The sequence below is a fragment of the Thalassophryne amazonica genome, chromosome 5, assembly GCF_902500255.1.
Source record: "Thalassophryne amazonica chromosome 5, fThaAma1.1, whole genome shotgun sequence".
NCBI classification, from domain to species: domain Eukaryota; kingdom Metazoa; phylum Chordata; class Actinopteri; order Batrachoidiformes; family Batrachoididae; genus Thalassophryne; species Thalassophryne amazonica.
Genome location: NC_047107.1, coordinates 85653954 through 85677801, shown reverse-complemented (window position 1 = coordinate 85677801; position 23848 = coordinate 85653954). Strand labels below are relative to the sequence as shown.

General features: G+C 39.8%; 2 protein-coding genes and 1 long non-coding RNA gene across 5 annotated transcripts in view; 2 read left to right on the top strand and 1 right to left on the bottom strand.

Moving 5' to 3' along the window:
• slc20a2 (solute carrier family 20 member 2) overlaps positions 1 to 9364 on the top strand; it is a 156115-nt gene extending 146751 nt beyond the window's left edge. For 2 of the 3 annotated variants that reach the window (XM_034170767.1, XM_034170768.1), the window contains exons 10-11: positions 1262 to 1346; positions 8917 to 9364. In XM_034170767.1, coding sequence (XP_034026658.1) covers positions 1262 to 1346; positions 8917 to 9081 — 250 coding nt within the window. In that variant the 3' untranslated portion in view covers positions 9082 to 9364. Of the gene's footprint in view, positions 1 to 1261; positions 1347 to 1908; positions 1994 to 8916 lie in introns of all 3 variants that reach the window. The other variant, XM_034170770.1, reaches the window with a different exon arrangement.
• A 3819-nt stretch (positions 9365 to 13183) lies between these two features.
• On the top strand, positions 13184 to 22897 carry LOC117510881. The gene is made up of 2 exons (XR_004560834.1): positions 13184 to 14115; positions 22697 to 22897. It is a non-coding gene; the product is annotated as an uncharacterized LOC117510881 (long non-coding RNA).
• The window catches only part of LOC117510877 (E3 ubiquitin-protein ligase KCMF1-like), a 34811-nt gene continuing 33416 nt past the window's right edge, over positions 22454 to 23848 (bottom strand). Inside the window, exon 7 of the mRNA XM_034170771.1 lies at positions 22454 to 23833. Within this exon, the coding sequence (XP_034026662.1) occupies positions 23506 to 23833 (328 nt within the window). The 3' untranslated portion in view covers positions 22454 to 23505. The remainder of the gene's footprint in view (positions 23834 to 23848) is intronic.

The following is a 23848-nucleotide window of genomic DNA, read 5'->3' as shown; positions in this document are numbered from 1 at the left end:
ATAACAACTAATCAGAATGGTAAATGGACTGCATTTATATAGCGCTTTTCCATCTGCATCAGACGCTCAAAACGCTTTACAATTATGCCTCACATTCACCCCGATGTCAGGGTGCTGCCATACATGGCGCCCACTACACACCAGGAGCAATAGGGGATTAAGAACCTTGCCCAAGGGCCCTTAGTGATTGGTAACATGTATATTGTAACAGTATGTTGTAACATGTAACAGTAATGGTAACATATCAGAACTGCAATCCATTCCTGTAGACCCATGGCCACCTGCAAAAGAAATTCACTAATGAGGATAAAAACTGAGGAGAATGTTTGATAAACTATGCACAAACTGAGCATCACACTATTGTTTAGTGTGATGCTCCAGTATCCAGTATGCTTCACCAGTATCTCTTCCCTAAACTATTGTTTAGGGAAGAGATACTGGTGCTTCATGTGAGATATTTTTACTGCAGTATTATTGATTATGAATACAGTATTAAGCACAGATACCTATTAAGTCAGTGGAATATCAGTTATTGATAGTGCAAACCAGACAGCAGTATGATTACACTGAAAAAAGATAATGCTTGAACCAACTTAAAAAAGTGTTTCAATTTGTAAAAACCTGAATGAATTAAGTTGTTTGAACTTAAGTTTATAAGTTAGAGTTTATTTAACTTTCAAACTTAGGTTCAAACAACTTAATTCATTCATGTTTTTACAAATTGTAACATTTTTTTAAGTTGGTTCAAATGTTGTTTTTTCAGTGTAACTTGTTATATTCATATTCACTCACTCTCTCTCTCTCTCTCTCTCTCTCTCTCTCTCTCTCTCTCTCTCTCTATATATATATATATAGTTTGGTGTTTGAGAACCTTCATGGCAGCAGTCCCAACTCTCTAATCAACATCTCGTCTGTTCAAGTATTGGTGGTTTAGCAGTGCAAAGTTTAGTGGTTTACTGCCATCGAGTGGTCTGGTATGTGTATCAGATCACAGTCAACAGTCAACTTTTTCTGTATAGTAGTACAGCAGTGTTTATAATGACATCATCCAGTATAGAAAACACTTTTTGCCATTTTTAAAACTTTTTTTAAAGCACAGTGACAGTAATGGTTACATTTTTTGTTGTTTTTGTGTGTGTTATGTGTAAAGCAGAGTGTTAACATGAGTGTGGTGAATGTGGATGCACCGGGGCGTCAGCAGCTCGTTCCAGACATTAAAGTAAAGGTTGTTTCTTTGCTCCCCCCCCACCCTCCTCTGCAGTGGATTCACTATTGAACTGGCTTCTGCACTCACAGTCGTGTTGGCTTCCAATATCGGAATCCCTGTCAGTACCACACACTGCAAGGTATGAAAGAGTGGCCGTCCATTTGGCCTCTCGAAAACCATTCCAGGCATCTCTAGAGGAGAGCGAGCCCACACTGCCTCCTGGGTTCTTTGGAATCCAGAACATAGTGGGATTAGTGTCCAATTTGAATCTTACTCAAGTTTTTAGGGCTTTCCAGCATGTCTTGATTAAACTGAGTGCACCGCAAAACCATCTGACAATCATGATGAGTGCTACTCTTTTAAAAAAAAAGACAATCAACGACCTTGACAAGCAGATGATCCCAGGCGGCAGTGTGCAGCTCTTCTCTTCTGTCCTTTTCAGGAGCATCAGATCCAGACAGGGAGACGGGGCAGACCCTCGAGCTCCAGCCTGCACCGTTCTATTGTTTTCTGTTTCATTTCCAACAAGTCTTTTCCCTTGTTTTGCCCTCTCAGCACCCGCATGGTTTGGTGTGTAGGTCCTCCACCCGACTGCGCTTGACCGTCAACAGCCTCCTCCACCTGACCCACCTGTTTTCCGCTTTGTTTACCTCACCCTCTCCATCTTTGTCTCTCTCCTCTCTACCCATCTGTCTTCACAGCGGATTTTGCATTGAAGTAATGAGTGCGCTAACAGTGCTTGTTGCATCAAATGTGGGCATCCCAATAAGCTCCACCCACTGCAAGGTATTGGAGTCTTTGGTAGTGAAGCTGTGTTAGCGAGCTCTGCCAGAGCCCCGCCTCCTTGCTTCACTCATAGGTGTCAATAAGTGACGCAAATCACAGCTCCTGAAGTTGCGGTTTTGAAATCTTGTGCTGTTTTCTTCCAGCAGTGAAATGCAAATTCTACATTAATCAGAGTTTAATCGGATTATTACAGAGGAAGTAGATAAGACTAATAATAATAATAATGTTGTTACATATGGGGTAATATACAAATATGAGCTGCTATGTTGGTATTAGATATTTAACAGCTCATTTTATAATTAACAATGTGTGTATTTATACAATTACAATATTTTTCTCTGTCATCAAAGATTTCATAAGAATTCCTCCGTGTTTTTTATGTTTGTGGCTTGTTTTTTTAATTGGGTAACACTTGTCAATAGGGTTACATTAAAGCAACAGTGTGCATGTTTTAGGGGTGTTAATTAGCAGAAATAGAATATCGCATTCATGACCATCTGTTCATTAGTTACCTGCAACAAAGAATCATAAACTCAGAATGAGCCCTTCGTAGCTACATGGGAGTGGGCCCGTTCACGGGCGCTGCCATGTTGCACCTCCATGTTGATACAGTAGTCCAAAATCAACATGATTACTCCACCTCTTGGATATTGCAACATGGCGGGATGACTGGAGAAAAACGAACAGGAATTAGTGGTTGCTTCCCTGCACATAGTGGAGTGGCTGCTAGTTAGGTTAGATTACATTAGATGAAACAGAACTTTGTCGATCCCTTGGGAAGATGTCCTCAGGGAAATTGAGGTTCCAGCAGCATTCTATAGAATCACACAGGGTAAGAAGCACACGGAATATCAAAACTGAAAGTAAAAAACAATGTGCAAAATGTAAACAAACAAATATACAAATATAAATACCAGCAATACTGCCCACTACTGGCTTAGTGGCTACTACTGTTCCTCTCCTTCCTGTGCTCTGTCCTCCTATTACTCCTCCCCTCGAGTAAGGAGTTGTACAGTCTGATGGCCTGAGGGACAAAGGAGTTTTTCAGTCTGTTGGTCCTGCACTGCACAGGTTCCTCTGGTTGCTGATGACGGTGTGCAGGTGACTGCCATTGTCCATAATGTCCAGCAGTTTGTCCAGTGTTCTCTTCTCTGCCACAGTCAGAGAGTCCAGCTTCATGCCAACCACAGAGCCAGTCCGCCTGCTCAGTTTGTCTAGCCTGGATGTGCTGCCCCCAGCCCCCTCCCCCACTACCACCACCGTGTAAAAGAGGACCCTGGGTTCTACCACAGACTGGTAGAACATCCACAGGAGTTTCCTGCAGATATTAAATGACCGTAGCCTCCTCAGGAATTACAGTCTGCTCTGTCCCTTCCTGCACAGGTGGTTGGTGTGGGTTGTCCAGTCCAATTTGTTATCCAGCCACCAACCCAAAGTACTTGTAGGAATCCACAGCCTCCACCTCAACTCCCTTGATCCGAACTAGACATGGTCTTGGTGTGGACTTCCCAAAGTTGATGACCAGCTCCTTTGTCTTTGAGGTGTTGAGCTGTATATGGTTTGTGTGGCACCAAGCAGCAAAGTCCTTCACTAGGCTCCTGTACTCCTCCTCTCTGTCATCCTTGATGCATCCAACAATAGCTGTGACATCTGCAAACTTCTGGATGTGACACAGCTCAGAGTTGTGGCAGAAGTCAGAGGTGTACAGGGTGAAGAGAGGGACCAGCACTGTGCCCTGGGGTGCTCCGGTGCTGCTAATCACAGTGTCAGACATGGTGTCTCTCAGCCTGACATGCTGCAGCCTGTCAGTGAGGTAGCTGGAGGTCCAAGTGACCAGGCAGGGGTCCACTCACATCCTGTTCCGTTTGTCCTTTAACATCGCAATATTGGACATTAATATCATACACAGCATTCCCATTTTTAATGGCATATTTCCCTTTGTGCTTTTAAGCACTGATGGAGTTTATTCACAATTGTGTGGAGAAATGTGCTTCACTGAGTGCCCTTCTAGTTGTACAACATTTTTATTCTTGCATCTTTGAGTAAGTTGTGCAGCCTCCACGTCTGACTTTATAAACTGGATTGAGACGACACGAGAAGCAGTGACAGTGTTTCACACCACAGTGGCTGTCAGTCAAAACCTTATACCAAAGTTAACATGAGTTTTGAACAAGTATGTTTGTTTTGTTTTTTTATTAATAATAGAATTAGCTGACTGCCTAAAATGAGAACTGCACAAGATTTAAACCTGGTTTTTAATTTGTGCTGATCTGTTTGTCTAAACATCAAAACATCGCCATCCATTCACACCTCATTTTGGGTTTTTCTTCTCCTTTCTGTCTGTCCCATCAAGCTTTTTGTAATCAAAAGCCAACATGCTAATTCTTCTGATGGTTCCAGATATGTTCTAGTGGTGGTGATTTGATTGATTGGTTGTTTGTGCCTGAGAGATGAACAGATGTTTATGGACAAAATCAGTGACTGTTATTATTAAAAATAACAATAATAATAATAAAAAAAAATTAAAAGCACAATTGCAGTGGCTCGGCTGTGAGAGCTGGACATCCATTCAGTTTATTCTCGCTTCACTCCCTTCAGAACTGTGTTCTGTGCAGATTAAACTGACTTGGTGTCCAGCATGTGCCATGGTGTGGTTAGAATGTGTGCAGTCACCGCTTTCACATGCTCCACGGGAAGTAACCTCAGGTCACGCAAAGGTCACGGCTCATTCCTGCAAATATCTGTCAGAATCACAAAAGTTTCCCAATTAAAAAAAAAATCATTATATATATAATTTTCTGAGAGGTGTAAGTGCAGCTCATCTGGCAGACATGTCCTCACTGAGGATGTCTTTGTGTCTCTGTAGTAATAATCACAAAATGATTTAAGGACATTCAGGACCAGTCTGTCTCGACTTGCTTGCCCACATTTAGCAGAAGGTATCTCAGATTACGCCGTCCATGTAAGAGGAGCAGAGCATGCTGAAACCAGTCGCTGCACATGCCGGTCATGTGACCTCTGAGCCGCCACTCCGGTGCAATGAAGTGTGACAAATTTGTGTTTCAAGCATAATGTCACTTTAATTTGAATCGAAAGCTCTGGTTTGTTTTTTTGAGGAAAAGTTAAGTGAAATTGTTTTTGGATATGTGTGATCATGTTCAGGATGCCACATTAAACTCCTGCATCATAGAACCTAACAGGTGGCCTAGAATGATTTCTACTAACAAACACACAGGCTGCTGCCTGAAGAGCTGAGCGGTGCTCGTGCACACTTTTCTGTTCAAATGCTTCAAAACCAGCTGTTGTAGAAATGTGTCCATGTTCAGAGTTTAATTATACTGAGGAACAAAATGATCCAGTTGGTTTTCAGCCCCTTCTTCCACTTGGAAGTGGTTACATTTTACACAAAAACAATCCTCAGTGACAGAGATGGGACATTTTGAGATTTCATCGCGTGCATGTATTTCTCTGTTCTCACGTGTTTTGGTGCAGCTGTGAAATCGCATACACCTTCCTGTCGGTGCCACAGCATACATTTACAAATGTAAAATGTGCTTTAAAAGGTTAAAAAGTAAAGTAAAACCGTTAAATATCTCAGGCTTGCACATATTCATTTTCATTCATTCATTTTTTGCTGCTTATCCCGGTCCAGGTCACGGTGGCAGCAGAACAAACAAATCCGTCCATACTTCCATATCCTGTAAGTCCTGTAACTCTTCCCAGGGGATCAAGGTGTTCCCAAGCCAGCTGGAAGATATGATCCCTCCAGCGTGTCCTGGGTCTTTGCCGGGGCCTCCTTCCAGTTGGATGTACAGTAGTGTTCAGAATAATAGTAGTACTATGTGACTAAAAAGATTAATCCAGGTTTTGAGTATATTTCTTATTGTTACATGGGAAACAAGGTACCAGTAGATTCAGTAGATTCTCACAAATCCAACAAGACCAAGCATTCATGATATGCACACTCTTAAGGCTATGAAATTGGGCTATTAGTAAAAAAAAGTAGAAAAGGGGGTGTTCACAATAATAGTAGCATCTGCTGTTGACGCTACAAACTCAAAACTATTATGTTCAAACTGCGTTTTTATCAATTCTGTGAATCACTAAACTAGTATTTAGTTGTATAACCACAGTTTTTCATGATTTCTTCACATCTGCTAGGCATTAATTTTGTTGGTTTGGAACCAAGATTTTGCTTGATTACTAGTGTGCTTGGGGCCATTGTCTTGTTGAAACACCCATTTCAAGGGCATGTCCTCTTCAGCATAAGGCAACATGACCTCTTCAAGTATTTTGACATATCCAAACTGATCCATGATACCTGGTATGCGATATATAGGCCCAACACCATAGTAGGAGAAAAATGCCCATATCATGATGCTTACACCACCATGCTTCACTATCTTCACTGTGAACTGTGGCTTGAATTCAGAGTTTGGGGGTCGTCTCACAAACTGTCTGCGGCCCTTGGACCCAAAAAGAACAATTTTACTCTCATCAGTCCACAAAATATTCCTCCATTTCTCTTTAGGCCAGTTGATGTGTTCTTTGGCAAATTGTAACCTCTTCTGCACGTCTTTTATTTAACAGAGGGACTTTGCGGGGGATTCTTGCAAATAAATTAGCTTCACACAGGCGTCTTCTAACTGTTACAGCACTTACAGGTAACTCCAGACTGTCTTTGATCATCCTGGAGCTGATCAATGGGTGAGCCTTTGCCATTCTGGTTATTCTTCTATCCATTTTGATGGTTGTTTTCCATTTTCTTCCACGTGTCTCTGGTTTTTTGTCCAATTTAAAGCATTGGAGATCATTGTAGATGAACAGCCTATCATTTTTTGCACCTGCGTATACGTTTCCGCTCTCCAATCAACTTTTTAATCAAACTACACTGTTCTTCTGAACAATGTCTTGAACGTCCCATTTTCCTCAGGCTTTCAAAGAGAAAAGCATGTTCAACAGGTGCTGGCTTCATCCTTACATAGGGGACACCTGATTCACACCTGTTTGTTCCACAAAATTGACAAACTCACTAACTGAATGCCGCACTACTATTATTGTGAACACCCCTTTTCTACTTTTTTTTTTACTCATAGCCCAATTTCATAGCCTTAAGAGTGTGCAAATCATGAATGCTTGGTCTTGTTGGATTTATGAGAATCTACTGAATCTACTGGTACCTTGTTTCCCATGTAACAATAAGAAATATACTCAAAACCTGGATTAATCTTTTTAGTCACATAGCACTACTATTATTCTGAACACTACTGTGTGTACCTGGGAGACCTCCCTAGGGTTGACAATGAGGGTTCCCAACCTTCTCAGGTGGCTTTTTTGGATGTGAAGAAGCAGTGGCTCTACTCAGAGTCCCTCCCAGATATTCGAGCTTCTCACCCTGTCCCAGAGTGTAAACCCAGAGATCCAACAAAGGAATGTCATTTCTGTTGCTTTTGTGTGTGACCTTGTTCTTTTGGTCATTACCCAAAGCTCAATGGCCGTAGGTGAGAATCAGTGACTAAATTGAGTCTCACCTTCTGGCTCAGCTCTTTCTTCACCACAACAGTCCAGTAGAACATCCGTAAAACATGAGATGCCGTCCAAATCCATCTGTCAGTCTCATGCTCGTAAACAGTGAAATTTGTCACCATTTTACTATTGACCATGTTGAAATGTGCTGAGCAGTACACAAACAACAACCAAGGGACTTTTATTTTCTTTTTGTAAATTGATAATTGATTAGTTTTTGTACTTTGTACAGAAAACAACCTCAGATGAGTTTTGTTGGAATGAGAATGTTTGAAAGTTGATTATCTGTTGGTCCAATGATCATTTGGGGAGGGATTTAGTGTGTGGTGTAACATTTCAGGAAATTTAGACATTCATTGAGAAGTCAACTCAGCCCACTCAGCACTGGAAGTCAGGTCTTGGAGCATGCACTGGTGCCACGTGTCGCCACATCCACCACACTATGGAGCCACCTTGAGTCCTAGATGACAACCAACCAGAGAGATGATTGGACAAACCCCACCATTCCAAAGTAACCTCAACCAGGAGAAATGTGGACGTGTCCTTGGCTTTTATCAGCCGCTGAGGTCTTCAACACTGTGGTACCTACATGCTTGGTCATGCCTTGAGGAAGGTGTCACATTGCCAGAATGTCATAGCTGATGTTCCTTCACAGTGCAGGTGATACTCATCTAAATCTCCCTAGAAGCATTCGTGTGAGACAAAGTCATCCTCCAGAGACACCGTGTACAAAGACATCCAGTTTAGGAGCTGGTTAGTGTTGAAGTCTCACAGCTATGGCACAGATTAAAACAGTTCTGAATTGTCCTCAAGGATTTTTGTTTCATGACCAGAAGGTGACGTGTCTGTTATAAACGGTGAAAGAAAAAACCTTGTGGCTTGTACAGTGCGGCACTTCCCGTATTTAAATATCATGCCAAATTCTTCAAAACATCATACTGTGCTGCTGTAAAAGATTAGGTCCCTCCATCGGAATCTTATGATGTCATCCAGCTTCTGTAGGATAATATCCATGCATGAGTCCAGACTTTTCTGGACATTCCCATATCGCTGACTCAGACTTCTTTTCTTGCGCAACACCAGAATGGAATATTAATGTGCCTTTGAAGCGCTTAGTGAAGAAGGGGTTTAAATCCTGAGATCAAATAGCTGTGCTGAAACCAGATGGCAGCTTGTTATTGGTTTTAATTCCATTTAGTCTGTAATATACTGAACATATTGGTGTTAAAAATGCTGGTTAAATAAATGCGTTAGCCTCTATTGGCAGAAACCGCCTGGACGACCCACAGCTCTTCACAGTGTTGTGTCTTAATTAACCTGCTGAATAGAATATAGCACCGATTGTCCGTGTGTCATTGCTAACTGCTGTCTTTCTTCTTCCTGACTGTGGGCTCCAGGTGGGCTCAGTCGTGGCCGTGGGGTGGATCCGCTCCCAGAAAGCAGTGGACTGGCGCCTCTTCCGTAACATCTTCCTAGCTTGGTTTGTGACTGTGCCTGTGGCCGGGCTGTTCAGCGCCGCGATTATGGCTCTGTTCGTCTATGGCATCCTGCCCTACGTCTGAAAGAGAGCGAGCGTGAGTGGGAAAATCCTAGCTGGAGTGTCGAGGTGCAGATAAAGGAGAAGTTTCAGTTGAGCGGAGGTGAAGGTTACTAATGGACTCGGTTGTACGGTAGATGATGAGAAGGGTTGGTTCACGTGATGACTTTTCTTGTCGCTTTTTAACTTATTCTTTTGTCAGTGCATAAGGAAGTGAGTAACCATAGAGTCCGATCTGCTGTACAGAAGGCGGTGATTACACATTTTGGTTGAAAACACAAACACTACGAATAACGATATCAGCAAAACAGCAACTTAGTTTTACACGTCTAATGCGACTTGATAAAAATACAATGCTATGTCTCACAAGTGGCGTAGCATCATTGGTGAAAATGCCAGAAAAAAAAAAGAAATGTAAATATTGTTATATCAGATTGACTGTGATTTGTTATATTGCAGCTTGCTTTAAAGGCAAAAAAAAAAAAAAAAAACGACATGCGTGTGGTCAACCAACCCATCCGTCATCTAACTTTGAACATGCTAGCCAGGTACAGCTGTGGCCAGTGGAAAGGTCACCTTATCGCAGGTGGTGGGACTGTCACTCTGCTTTTATTTTCCACGATATTGTAGAAAGCTGATTCGCAAAAAGCGTTGATTTTTGCCCAGAGCTCCTTTATGTTTTAGAGGTGGATCTCAATATTTTTTTAATGATGTACTATACTGTAATTTGTACTGTAAATACTGTCCTTTAGAGTTTTTAATGTCACAAGGGGGCGATTCACCTCTTCATATCATATATCTATATCTATATATATATATATATATCTATATATATATATATATATATATATATATATTATTTTTTTTTTTCACCCTGAGGCTCACAGTACAAAAACCTGTGTGTACACACTGACAGGCTGCTGTTTTTATTGACGGATGCACAAATGAATTATGGTAAAAATAGCCCGAAAGAGCAGCGAAAACTCACCAGTGATCCTCAAGAGGGGTTGCATCATTATTGTCGTCATTGCACAGTTTTGACAAAACGTTCCTCAGCTCGATGTCTCGGCGTGTTCGGACAGGTTCGCCTGCTGACTCGAGGCGTTTCGGCTGAGAGCAGTACCATGCCAAAGGTTAGCTACATTATCTTCAAACCATATCACAAAGCCAATTGTAATGTAGATTTAGAACACAAAATGCATTTTTAGTCATTTGTATGCATTTATTTCATACATACTCGTGGAGTTGAAGTTAGGGGATCAATGTTGATCAGTTAGATCAGACGTCTTATGCTGCCTTCACGTGCTAGTCAGAAAATCCTACTGCCCGCATGTGAAGTTCGATTTATGTCACGTTCAAGTGCTTTGTTGTGGGAAAATGGAGGATAAACTGTGCGTTCTCACCTGCATTATAGGCAAGGTTGGGTAGGATTACTTTGAAAGAATACATGTGGATTACATGTATGTATGTACATACATTTGGATTACTTGTAATCTGATTACTTTTGGATTACATTTCAAAGTAATCCTACCCAACCTTGATTATAGTCAAATCATACTTTGATTCCTTGATGCTTTGACTAGAAAAGGTAAAAGATACAACACAACACATAGAAGTGTGCAAGTTAAAATTGGTAACAGTAGTCACACAGTTAAAAAATATAGAATTTCATACATTCAAAAACAGAACTAGAGTGCTGACTCCCTACACTGTGTATGCATCACACGTGTGCTGCCATGTGGAGCCGTCCGCCATCGTGAAAAAGGGCTGGAAGTACTCGTGCACAACGTAAAATTTAATTGGACAAAATCATGAAAATAAATAAATTAGTAGTACTTGTGCCACATGCATTGGCTAAACAAAGTATATTTTCTTACCTTGAATTGACGATTTAATTTTCATGCTCTAACCAGCACTGTAATGCTTAAAAGGTCCCTCCGTGTGTGCAAGATTTTGAAAACGAATAAAGAAGTGGGTATGGAATTGGCAAAATGTGAACCATTCAAAATAATATACTAAAAATACTATAAAATACTCCTAATATAAGCTCATTATTTCTGTATCTTTGCAGCATGCTGCTGTGTTCACATTCACGCATTATAATTAACATTATGATCACAGATGCTCTGAAAAAGAAGTTTAAATACTTGTGGAAAGATGTTTTTTCACCAGTTTTTCTTCCATTAAAACAGCCATAACACAGCCAGCTGTAGGGCATTTCCACGACAGCACAGAGGCTCGCATACACCATAGAACCAGATCAATAAATTAGTACAACAACAAAGAGGTAAACAAATTGTCTGAGTCTGTTTCAGCATTGCACCAAATTGCTGCAGGTTGGCCCTTATGGTGACAGTGGCATTGCCTCATTGGTTGCATGCGGTCATGTGATGATTCAGGCCTCTAGTTTTATTATTTTTCTCTGTGATCTGTCCTCCTGCATGTTGAAAGGTCAAAGGTCACGCCAAATCATGAAAAAGCATATCAAAATTTTCTGTGTCCACCTCGAAAGTACAACTTGGGAGGGCATTTGTGTGCAATATACCAGTGGACACCTCATATTTAGCATAATTTTGATATCACATGAAGGTAGCATCCAAGGTTCTTGTCTTTAAGATGTCTTCAGAAATACGCAATGTTGGCCTATCTGTCGTATCAGACACTTGAGTTGTGACTCAGCCCTGGCTGTGCCTGTAGCTCTTAAAAACAGACAGATTTTTTTTTTTATTTGAATGTAAAAATAATTCGGTTGATGTCTGTTCAATGTAGATGTTAATGGTTAGCATTTAGCCAGCTAGCATAGCTGGATGTATTTTTTTTTCTTTTTTTTTTTTTGAGTCACTTGTGAAAATATCACACCAGTGGCTGTCCTTGAGCGAGTAAAAATACAGATAATCACCAGCATTTTATCGGGGTCACCTGACCTCTAGATGAACAAAGTCTCAAATCTGTTTTCTTTTTTCTCTCTCTTCATAAATTCAGTGCCAGGTGTTGCAAAGTTGTTTTTGTTCTTGTGGTGTGTTTCCTCTGTTTGTTTGTTTAGTTTCATTTTTTTTTTTTCTCATGAACAAATCTATGCTTAAGTATCCACATGCCTTGTAACACGGTGTTTGACTTTGGTGCAGATAAATAACTGAGTACTGTGGTGTTCGTGTCGTAACCATATCGTAGAATGTCTGGAAAAAAAGTCTAATGATGCCAATGAAAGACAAACTATTAACCATGAACTTTATTTTTAAGTGCAAGAAATACCAGAAGTGTCTCGAGAAAGTGAGTGTGAGCAGATGTGCTTGTGATGACTCTTTAAACAGTGGTGTTAATCTTGATCACGGTCACTTTGCACAGTGACTACACGATATTAACGAACGTATGGGTGCAGAATAAGAAGAGGAATTTCACCCAGACTATATTTTTGTACCATATTTTGAGTTTGAACCTGGGTGAGAATTCAGACACTTTGGAGGACATGTGGCAGCTTGATGGTAATTTGGTGTGACGTATTATGTATCGGTGCCATGTTCCTCAGCGTGTTCTAACATGCAGATTTATATGTCAGCTGCCAATAGAAACAGAAATTTAAAACCGGTTTATTTTTGAATTTTTAGATGGAAAAAAAAAAAAAGAACTTTGTAATTTTGTTTCCCTTCTGCTTCGATCAGGGCTGCGTCGCACCAAACGGTTTAGAAACAAAAGTTAACAGCGTTAACTAACTTGTGAACTGGACTGTGAAGGCTTCAGTTTTCCTAGTTTCAGCAGGTGGGCACTCTCGAAGCTTGTAACCTTTCACTGCAGTGTCTTACACAGAGTCTGCACAGAGTGCAAGAGTTCTTTTGGTTTCATAAACATTCATTCATCTTCTACCACTTAGTCCAATTAAGGGTCGCGGGGGGCTGGAGCCTATCCCAGCAGTCATAGAGCGCAAGGTGGGATACACCCAGGACAGGACGCCAGTCTGTCGCAGAGCCACAAATAGACAAATAAACACAGACACACCCACACACACACCTACGGACAATTTTAAAGATTCCAATCCACCTAACCCGCATGTCTTTGGATGTGGGAGGAAACCGGAGCACCCGGAGGAAACCCACGCAAACATGGGGAGAACATGCAAACTCCTCACAGAAAGGCCACAGGATTGAACCCATGACCTCGCTGTGAAGCAACAGTGCTAACCACTAATCCACCGTGCTGCCCGGTTTCATAAACATTTGTAACAAAAATCAATAAAATGGTGCAAAATTAACCACACAAACAGTAAAAAATACACATTTGCTGCTGATCTCCAGCCAAAAGCATGCTGCTTCATGAATTGTTTTGCTCCTATATGTCTGAAAAAAGGAAAGTTAATTTTATGTCACATTTTAATCAAGGTTGTAGAATGCTTAATTTCCAACGATTCCAAATTACAAGAAAGCAGTAAAAATGTTACTAAACCCTGAGCTTTGTTCCGAGCTCTGCAGAGCCTCTGTGTAAGTCACACTGCCGTTTTTTTTCTCTTGCATTCACAATCCTGAAGGCCAAAAGAGAAGCATTGCTTAAAATGGGAAGGGACAGTCAGTGCCCCTCTAGTGGTGTGTTGTTATACACAGAATTTTTATTTCTGAAGTGACACCAGCAAGTAATTTCACCATTTTAGGTCATGATTTGAGTGAATCCATTAAATTTGCTGACACGTTTGCAGACATTTAAAGAAGCCATGTAGGCAGCTGACCACCAGAGGGTGTAGTTTGACGCTTTCCCCTCCCCGTAGAGTGACAGCAGTCTGTGTCCACTGATCACTGTAAACCAGACTTGTAATTGTGGTTGCCAGTCTACCTGCCCTCATGTAGAGACCACCCTCTCCTGTTCCATGTGCAACTAGCTCCACCTCACAGAGGTGGATGGACATCAGTTCTGAACCTCATCTGGATGTGGCGTGCTGTCTCTGGTGATCTGGTCTCTTTCGTAATCGGATGTGCTCCTTGGCCGGCCTGCAGGCTTTTACAGCGCTGTGTTGTCTTCTTACTGTTTACTGCTGTTTAATTGTTCAGTCCTTCCAAGTAAAAAATACAAAAAAGTAAAGTGTAGGCTGCTGCTACAAAAAAAAAAAAAAAACAACAAAAAAAACTGTCAAGCTCTTCTGATTTGCATATATCGTACTTGTTTTATTTAAGATTTTAGTGAAAAATGTCTGCATTTAAACTAAATTATGGGAATTAAAATTACAAAGAATACCTACATTTGAGTTGTGTCGTATTTTCATGATGCATTTGGTGGATTTTAACTTCATAAAGGAAATAAACCAGTTCAGCAGTTTTTATTCTTCTGGTAAACAATCTTACTTTGTCGTTTTACTTTTGATACTTATTGACTCAGCATGCTCTGGCAGCAATGAAGACTGACTGACTCCCACCTCTCTTCAGGGTGTTGTACTTCAAGGGGTTTTTTATTATTTTATTTTTTTATGTTCTTGGCACAGTGGATGTGCTGGATTTAACAAATCTCAACAGACATGCCACTTTAGTTGGTGTCTAACTCAATTTAATTTACATGGCGATGGCTTCATGAATCTTTATCTGATTTTTCTGAGCCAACTACATGGCGGTGTCTCTTCACAAAAGGGTTATAAGTGAACTGTCTTGCAGCCTGCTTTGAGCCTTTTTCCTTTTTTGAAGAGATCATCTGTTGGACTGAAGTTGAGTAATTCATGAAGCCTCAATTGGCCATCACTGAGCATTTTGTGAACTCAGTCAACTGCAGATAATCTAAATACCATTCATAAGACGTGGAACACTGTTGCATTCAAATCACACGGGTAATTTTTCAGACGATGTTTAAAATGTTAGATCTGAGTAAAAGTTCAAACATGTTTTGTGTCAGTGATATCACAGAAACTATTAATGAAATGCAACAATCACTCTTACAGATGGAAGCAGAGTCATTAAATACAATAAAACAAACTAGATTGTATTTTTGCTTAACTTTAGTATTTTAAGTAAAATAGTAACTAGATTTTTTATTTTATTTAATGAGCTTAACCATTTTTCTATCCTTACAGCGTAGAATTTTAGCTTGCCAAACCGAGTCTCAAATTGAAATTTAAGGTTTAACAAATCATTTATTTATGCGTTTTAAGATCTGACATTGTAATATAAATGTGAGTAATAATCAATAATACTAAAAAATAATTTTTGGCCCAGTGGTTGAGAAACACTGTAGTACATTAAATAATGTTAATAGAGTTGCGGATTTTGTTGCTTATTAGTAAAGTACCCTTAATATGAACTGCTAGACAATATAGATTCTGCTAAGTTGCCTTTCAGCTTAATATACAGTCTGTAAACAGCTTCATTTTTCTCCTGTGTTTAAATTTTTATCGTTTAAACACTATATACAGACTGTATTTAGAACACTGCTGTTTTTATGGCAATTATCCAGCTAAAATTTAACCTTTGGAAAATACGTGTAACTTTTGGCCCATTTTGGCATTAAACTAAACTATAAAGCACAAGGTATATAGATTTGCCTTTAATGATACTCTGTTCAAAAGGGATTTGGTCTGTCAGTGACTGTTGTATGGTACAGCTATATGACAAAGTCTCAAACAGTTGTTTTGATGGCACGTAAAATAACTTGCAACCACAACCCATAACAGAAGGCACAGCAACGACTCTACTTTCTGAGAATCCTCAGGAAAAAATAACAAACCAGAGATTGTTTGTGTCTTTTTACCGCTCTACTATGGAGAGCATCCTCACATACTGCCTCTGTACGTGGTTTGCCAGCTGCACAGGGGCAGGAAAGAGCTCCAGAGAGTCACCAAAACGGCCGAGAAGATCACTGGAGGACCTTCAATGTCTCTTACTGTCTCAGGAGAGCCAACACCCATCCCACCCTGGCCACACTCTGTTTGAGCTACTGCCATCAGGCAGACAGTACAGGACCATTAAAGCAAGTACAAACAGACTGAAAAACAGTTTCTACCCAACTGCTGTTAGAGCTTTGAATATCCAGGTCACATGCCACACTTGAAATGAGTGCAATATTTGTTTATGTGCAATATCCACTGCCACTGAAATATTCAGTTTTGTACGTACATTTCTCCTCCTTTTGCTACAACGTTCTCATGTTTTTATTTTTATTTTGCGCTTTGGACATACAGTCGTGTTCATAATAATAGTGCTATGTGACTAACAGTGGCGGCTGGTGAAAAACAGTCTTGATGGGCTGCTGTGCCAATAGATTCTCTTGCCTTGTCCAGTACAGGCATTCAAGTGAACAGTCGGAAAATTACTACAATTCCACAATAATCATTTCATGTCCTTCTCAAAATCAGCAGTTTTACAGATAAACTTAACCATTTACAACTATATTAGGCCCCATTTCTACTTTGGAAAGGAACAGTATCAAATACAATACAACACTCAAGTTCTTGAGCAAAGAACATTTCACCATTTGACACCAATTACACACATAGTACACCAAACTGTACTGCACTGCCATTATCTTCAGACAAACAGATCCTGGGGTTCACAATGACACCGACCTTAACAAAATAGAAAATATCAGCAAATTTACACTCTTTCAAAATATGGAAAATGTCTTCAATTGACAAAAGACATTATGTACATACAACAATGTTCACACCACCTTCAGAGAGAGAGAGAAAGAAAATGTGTGTGTGTGTGTGTGTGAGAAAGTGTTCGTGTGTGAGAGAGAGAGAGAGAAAGTGTTCATGTGAGAGAGAGAGAAAGTGTTCATGTGTGTGAGAGAGAAAGTGTTCATGTGTGAGAGAGAGAAAGTGTTCATGTGAGAGAGAGAGAAAGTGTTCATGTGTGAGAGAGAGAGCATGTGAGAGAGTGTGTGTGTGTATGTGTGTGAGCGAGAGAAAATTAAGGTTAATATTTTGCATGAACATTACCAGAGGTGTCAAGTAACGAAGTACAAATACTTCGTTACTGTACATAAGTACACTTTTTAGGTATCTATACTTTACTCCATTACTTATTTTTCTGCCTACTTCCGACTTCTACTTATTACATTTTCACACAAGTATCTGTACTTTCTATTCCTTACATTTTTAAAACAAACAGCCTCGTTACTCTTGGCTTCAGTTTAATGTTTATATATATATATATATATATATATATATATATATATATATATATATATATATATATTTCACGTCATGTGCGCCTGTAATCAACTTTTCTGCAGCGCGGCTTTGCTTTGAACCGTGAACCAATCGAAGCAGTGGTTCGCAGATTGAAGCAACGCTTCGACCTATTGCTCCGTTTATTCTTTCTTTCTTAAGCTTAATTTTACCCCGCAAAAACCCTAAAGAGCATACTTCTGTGAGTATTATTTACCTTTTCTATGTTACACCGACCTGTTATGGTCTTCTGAAACAGTTGATAGATGTATTTTATAACTTAAAAACGGTAGCGACGCTAACGCGTTAGCATGTCTATGGCATTTGTTAAAACTTGCAGCGCTCATCACGTTCGGTGCATTTGTTTTTAAATTGTAATATTTCTTAAATGTATTTTTGTTTATATATTAATAATCTAATGATTATTATATACCATTTTAGAGAAAGAGATAAAAAGAACCTGAATAGAAACACAACAGAAAATATAAAAGCAACTAACAATGAACATACATACATACGTACATAAATGTTTCCTGTGAACACCTAGTGACTCTTACACCTCCACTTCATCCCTCTTATTTAATGACAGTTTGTTTCAGTCAAACCATATTTTCAATTTGTTAATTTGTTCAGTGATTTTCTCCAGAACTATCTGCCAAACTAGAAAACTGCTGCATCCTTGTAAGAGCAGAATACTACTGGAACAAATTTGAATAAGGAAAGCTGTGGGTTTTTTGTTTTGTTTTTTTTTCCTTCACTAAATGGATGCTGCACTCACTGCAGTTTATTGTCTGGAAAAGTCCCAGATTGCATTTCAGAGCTTCTAGAATTGAAACATTTTCGTGCAGGTGGTGTTGGGGGGTAATTTTTGGTTTTGGGTCTTGGGCCACATGTAGAACGAATCAGTTTTTAAATTAAGCTTTCAATTCATATAGTGGCATCTACCTTTTTTTTTTCTTTTTTTTTAAAGGTTACTTTATACTTTTATACTTTAAGTAGGTTTTGGAGCACATACTTTTTCACTTTTACTTGAGTAAAGATGTCAAATTGATACTTCAACTTTTACCAGAGTGTTTTTAAACTGCAGTATCTATACTTCTACTTAAGTAACAAATGTGTGTACCTTTGACACCACTGAACATTACTGAGTGGAATGGAGGCAAACTAAAGAAGCTTGAAAAACTTAAATAAGTTGACTAACTAATAACACCAATATCTTTAAATTAAATTGGTTAAAATTAATTAACAGTATAGAGGACAAAGCAAATTAAGTATACAAAACCACTTAATTAAATGCGTTGCTAAACTTGGGTTTGTCTGACTATAAGTGTCTTGTGTGTAGTCAGTGGCTGAGTTAGAATTTCTTTAAAAACATGCAAATTGCTATTTTAGGGTTTTGTTTTGTTTTTAAACTGAGCAAATAATTTGTTTTATAGTGTGGAATACTCCAAAGAATATTTCACTTCTGTGAACTGATCCTCATAACGTGTAAAGTGAAATCAAAATACCAGCATGGCTGCAGCTTTGAACACTGTTTCAACCCCTGGCAATAATTATGGAATCACCGGCCTCAGAGGATGTTCATTCATTTGTTTAATTTTGTAGAAAAAAAGCAGATCACAGACATGACACAAAACTAAAGTCATTTCAAATGGCAACTTTCTGTCTTTAAGAAACACTGTAAGAAATCAGGAAAAATAATTGTGGCAGTCAGTAACGGTTACTTTTTTAGACCAAGCAGAGGGAAAAAAATATGGAATCACTCAATTCTGAGGAAAAAATTATGGAATCACCCTGTAAATTTTCATCCCCAAAACTAACACCTGCATCAAATCAGATCTGCTCGTTAGTCTGCATCTAAAAAGGAGTGATCACACCTTGGAGAGCTGTTGCACCAAGTGGACTGACATGAATCATGGCTCAAACACAAGAGATGTCAACTGAAATAAAGGCGAGGATTATCAAACTCTTAAAAGAGGGTAAATCATCACGCAATGTTGCAAAAGATGTTGGTTGTTCACAGTCAGCTGTGTCTAAACTCTGGACCAAATACAAACATGGGAAGGTTGTTAAAGGCAAACATACTGGTAGACCAAGGAAGACATCAAAGTGTCAAGACAGAAAACTTAAAGCAATATGTCTCAAAAATCGAAAACGCACAACAAAACAAAGGAGGAAAGAATGGGAGGAAACTGGAGTCAACATCTGTGACCGAACTGTAAGAAACCGCCTAAAGGAAATGGGATTTACATACAGAAAGCTAAACGAAAGCCATCATTAACACCTAAACAGAAAAAAAAACAAGGTTACAATGGGCTAAGGAAAAGCAATCATGGACTGTGGATGACTGGATGAAAGTCATATTCAGTGATGAATCTCGAATATGCATTGGGCAAGGTGATGATGCTGGAACTTTTGTTTGGTGCCGTTCCAATGAAATTTATAAAGATGACTGCCTGAAGAGAACATGTGAATTTCCACAGTCATTGATGATATGGGGCTGCATGTCAGGTAAAGGCACTGGGGAGATGGCTATCATTACATCATCAATAAATGCACAAGTTTACATTGATATTTTGGACACTTTTCTTATTCCATCAATTGAAAGGATGTTTGGGGATGATGAAATCATTTTTCAAGATGATAATGCATCTTGCCATGGAGCAAAAACTGTGAAAACATTCCTTGCAAAAAGACACATAGGGTCAATGTCATGGCCTGCAAATAGTCCGGATCTTAATCCAATTGAAAATCTTTGGTGGAAGTTGAAGAAAATGGTCCATGACAAGGCTCCAACCTGCAAAGCTGAGCTGGCAACAGCAATCAGAGAAAGTTGGAGCCAGATTGATGAAGAGTACTGTTTGTCACTCATTAAGTCCCTGCCTCAGAGACTGCAAACTGTTATAAAAGCCAGAGGTAGTGCAACAAAATACTAGTGATGTGTTGGAGCGTTTTGTTTTTCATGATTCCATAATTTTTTTCCTCAGAATTGATTCCATATTTTTTTCCCTCTGCTTGGTCTAAAAAAGTAACCGTTACTGACTGCCACAATTTTTTTTCCTGATTTCTTATAGTGTTTGTTAAAGCCAGAAAGTTGTCATTTGAAATGACTTTAGTTTTGTGTCATGTCTGTGATCTGCTTTTTTTCTACAAAATTAAACAACTGAATGAACATCCTCCGAGGCCGGTGATTCCATAATTTTTGCCAGGGGTTGTATATCACTGACTGTTGCAATCTAACGTTCCCGCATTTTTGTAGCAAGGGCTAAAATTCCGGCGCCCCAAAGCCATTAATTTTGGCAGTGTTGATTTGCCAAATATTTAGTAATTTTCCTAGCAACTACATACAATTGGTTATTTCGCTGCACTTCAAGGGCACTTTGAATGACCGCCCAAGATGAGGAATGATACGTTCTCTGCTTCTGTCGGTGGAAATGCAGTTGGAGGAAGTGTTGTTTTAATCATTCATATTACATGTAGGCACATACTATTAAGTAAAACTGACATTGAAAATACTTTTTAAATATATATATATTATGACTTTTCCCCTCCACATCTAGGAGGGCAACGCCCGAGCTGGGCCAGCCGCCACTGGTGACTAAAAAGATTAATCCAGGTTTTGAGTATATTTCTTATTGTTACATGGGAAACAAGGTACCAGTAGATTCTCACAAATCCAACAAGACCAAGCATTCATGATATGCACTCTTAAGGCTATGAAATTGGGCTATTAGTAAAAAAGAAAAAAAAAAAAAGTAGAAAAGGGGGTGTTCACAATAATAGTAGCATCTGCTGTTGACACTACAAACTCAAAACAATTATGTTCAAACTGCGTTTTTAGCAATCCTGTGAATCACTAAACTAGTATTTAGTTGTATAACCAGTTTTTCTTGATTTCTTCACATCTGCGAGGCATTAATTTTGTTGGTTTGGAACCAAGATTTTGCTGGTTTACTAGTGTGCTTGGGGTCATTGTCTTGTTGAAACACCCATTTCAAGGGCATGTCCTCTTCAGCATAAGGCATCATGACCTCTTCAAGTATTTTGACATATCCAAACTGATCCATGATACCTGGTATGCGATATATAGGCCCAACACCATAGTAGGAGAAACATGCCCATATCATGATGCTTGCAGTTGCACCACCAAGCTTCATTGTCTTCACTGTGAATTGTGGCTTGAATTCAGAGTTTGGGGGTCGTCTCACAAACTGTCTGCGGCCCTTGGACCCAAAAGAACAATTTTACTCTCATCAGTCCACAAAATATTCCTCCATTTCTCTTTAGGCCAGTTGATGTGTTCTTTGGCAAATTGTAACCTCTTCTGCACGTCTTTTATTTAACAGAGGGACTTTGCGGAGGATTCTTGCAAATAAATTAGCTTCACACAGGCGTCTTCTGTCACAGCACTTACAGGTAACTCCAGACTGTCTTTGATCATCCTGGTGCTGATCAATGGGTGAGCCTTTGCCATTCTGCTTATTCTTCTATCCATTTTGATGGTTGTTTTCCATTTTCTTCCACGCATGTTTTTTTTTTTTGTCCATTTTAAAGCATTGGAGATCATTGTAGATGAACAGCCTATAATTTTTTGCACCTGCGTATAAGTTTTCCACTCTCCAATCAACATTTTAATCAAACTACGCTGTTCTTCTGAACAATGTCTCGAACGTCCCATTTTCCTCAGGCTTTCAAAGAGAAAGGCAGGTTCAACACGTGCTGGCTTCATCCTTAAATAGGGGACACCTGATTCACACCTGTTTGTTCCACAAAATTGATGAACTCACTGACTGAATGCCACACTACTATTGTGAACACCCCCTTTTCTACTTTTTTTTTTACTAATAGCCCAATTTCATAGCCTTAAGAGTGTGCATATCATGAATGCTTGGTCGTGTTGGATTTGTGAGAATCTACTGGTACCTTGTTTCCCATGTACCAATAAGAAATATACTCAAAACCTGGATTAATCTTTTTAGTCACATAGCACTACTATTATTCTGAACACTACTGTACATATGTGAATTTGTGGTGGTTTGAACACATGAATTTGAGACCAAATGGAGTAGAGCTCACACTGAACAATGTTGTGCTTTGTTTTTGTTTTTTTTAAACACTCGATGTTTGCATGCTGCAGGGAGATAAACTCAAATTTTTTTTTTTTAACCTTCAGCTCTATAAAGGCATATTTTTCTTGTGTGCGCTGTAAAACCTCGCTAAGAAACCAGACACCAAGGAGAAAAAGTCAAACTAGAGAGCAGGATTGGGTTAGTTCATTTCCATCCAAAACATTTTATTTTCCTCAAAACTGAAAGGGTGACCCTGTTACTTGGCTGATGAGCCAAAAACACACATTGCATTCCTTCAGCTCTTTAATGGAGGCATACAAAGATCTTCTGACTCAAGGCAATGAACAAATCATCTTTGCATTGGTGAGTTATGGAGGATTAATTTCAGACAATGGGAAGGCTGAGAAAGTCACATCTGTTCCTGTGAAAGGAGGGAGCAAAAAAAAAAAAAAAAATCCATGTGGCGGTCTGCGGTGTTAAGTGTTTACAAAAAGGCCTGAAAATGGTCGTAGTGTACATACGAACACCCGATATGCTAATCAAGTCCAAAGTGCCCACAGTTGATATAAAGATCGGTCACATGACCCAGAATGTGACATCACAAAGGGAAGGGGCACAGACATGAGTGGAACCAAAAATGCACAACGGCAAGGAAATGCCACCAACTTGACAATCTGCACCGGTTATTTATTAGGTGTGCGAGTGTGTGAACAGAGGCCTCCCCATCCAGTGACTGCAGTTAACAATTTAAAAAAAAAATTAAATAAAACGGCCACGTGGTGATTTAAGCTCATGCTGGAGTTGTGGTAAACAATCCAAGCATTTCTTCAATAACTATAAATACACAGCAGCGTTTTGACCGGAGAGGTTTACCATTGGCCTCCTCTCCCTCGTGAACCGTTTGTCTCTTAATGGCGACACTACGTTTGCTCGCCTGCCAGAGGAAACGTGGGCTATACGGAATTGATTATCAATTTTCATATAGATTTTCTATAATATATATTTTTTCCTTTCTCTCACGCACCCATCACACGTTCACATTCGCTCATCTCACTACTTTTACTCAGCGTACACAACGTAATAAACATGGGGGGGAGTTGAGAGCGACAGCTGAAACGACAATCACTGAGAAATAAAACAAAGCCAAAATCAGCTGCAGTCTTTTCTTTTGTCATCCATTGGCAGTTGGACTGACGCAGCAGTCAGCCAGTTACAATGATGGTTTGGGGAAGGAGCAGCAATGTCATCAAAGGGGCGGAGCAGGAGGCTCTTTCTTTGTTGATGACATTTTATTTGTCATTTTCCCTGTCTTGGGAGCAGGGGGCGTCTCTTTGAGGTTGAGGTGCTCCAGTGCCACGTCTAAGGTCATGACCTCAACGCAGCCCATGGCCTCGAAGTCGGCAAAATTCCCTAACGGGCCGTGACAGTCATCCTCATCCTCAGAGGAGGAGGCAGAGGCGTCCCCGTCGGGCAGCAGTGTGGACAGCAGCAGCTCCGTCACAAACAGGCTCCTGTCAGCCCACTGGGCCTCGCACGCCTGACGTTCCGCCTCAGAGAGCCGTGGTTCCCTCAGCCTGCAAGAGAAGAAC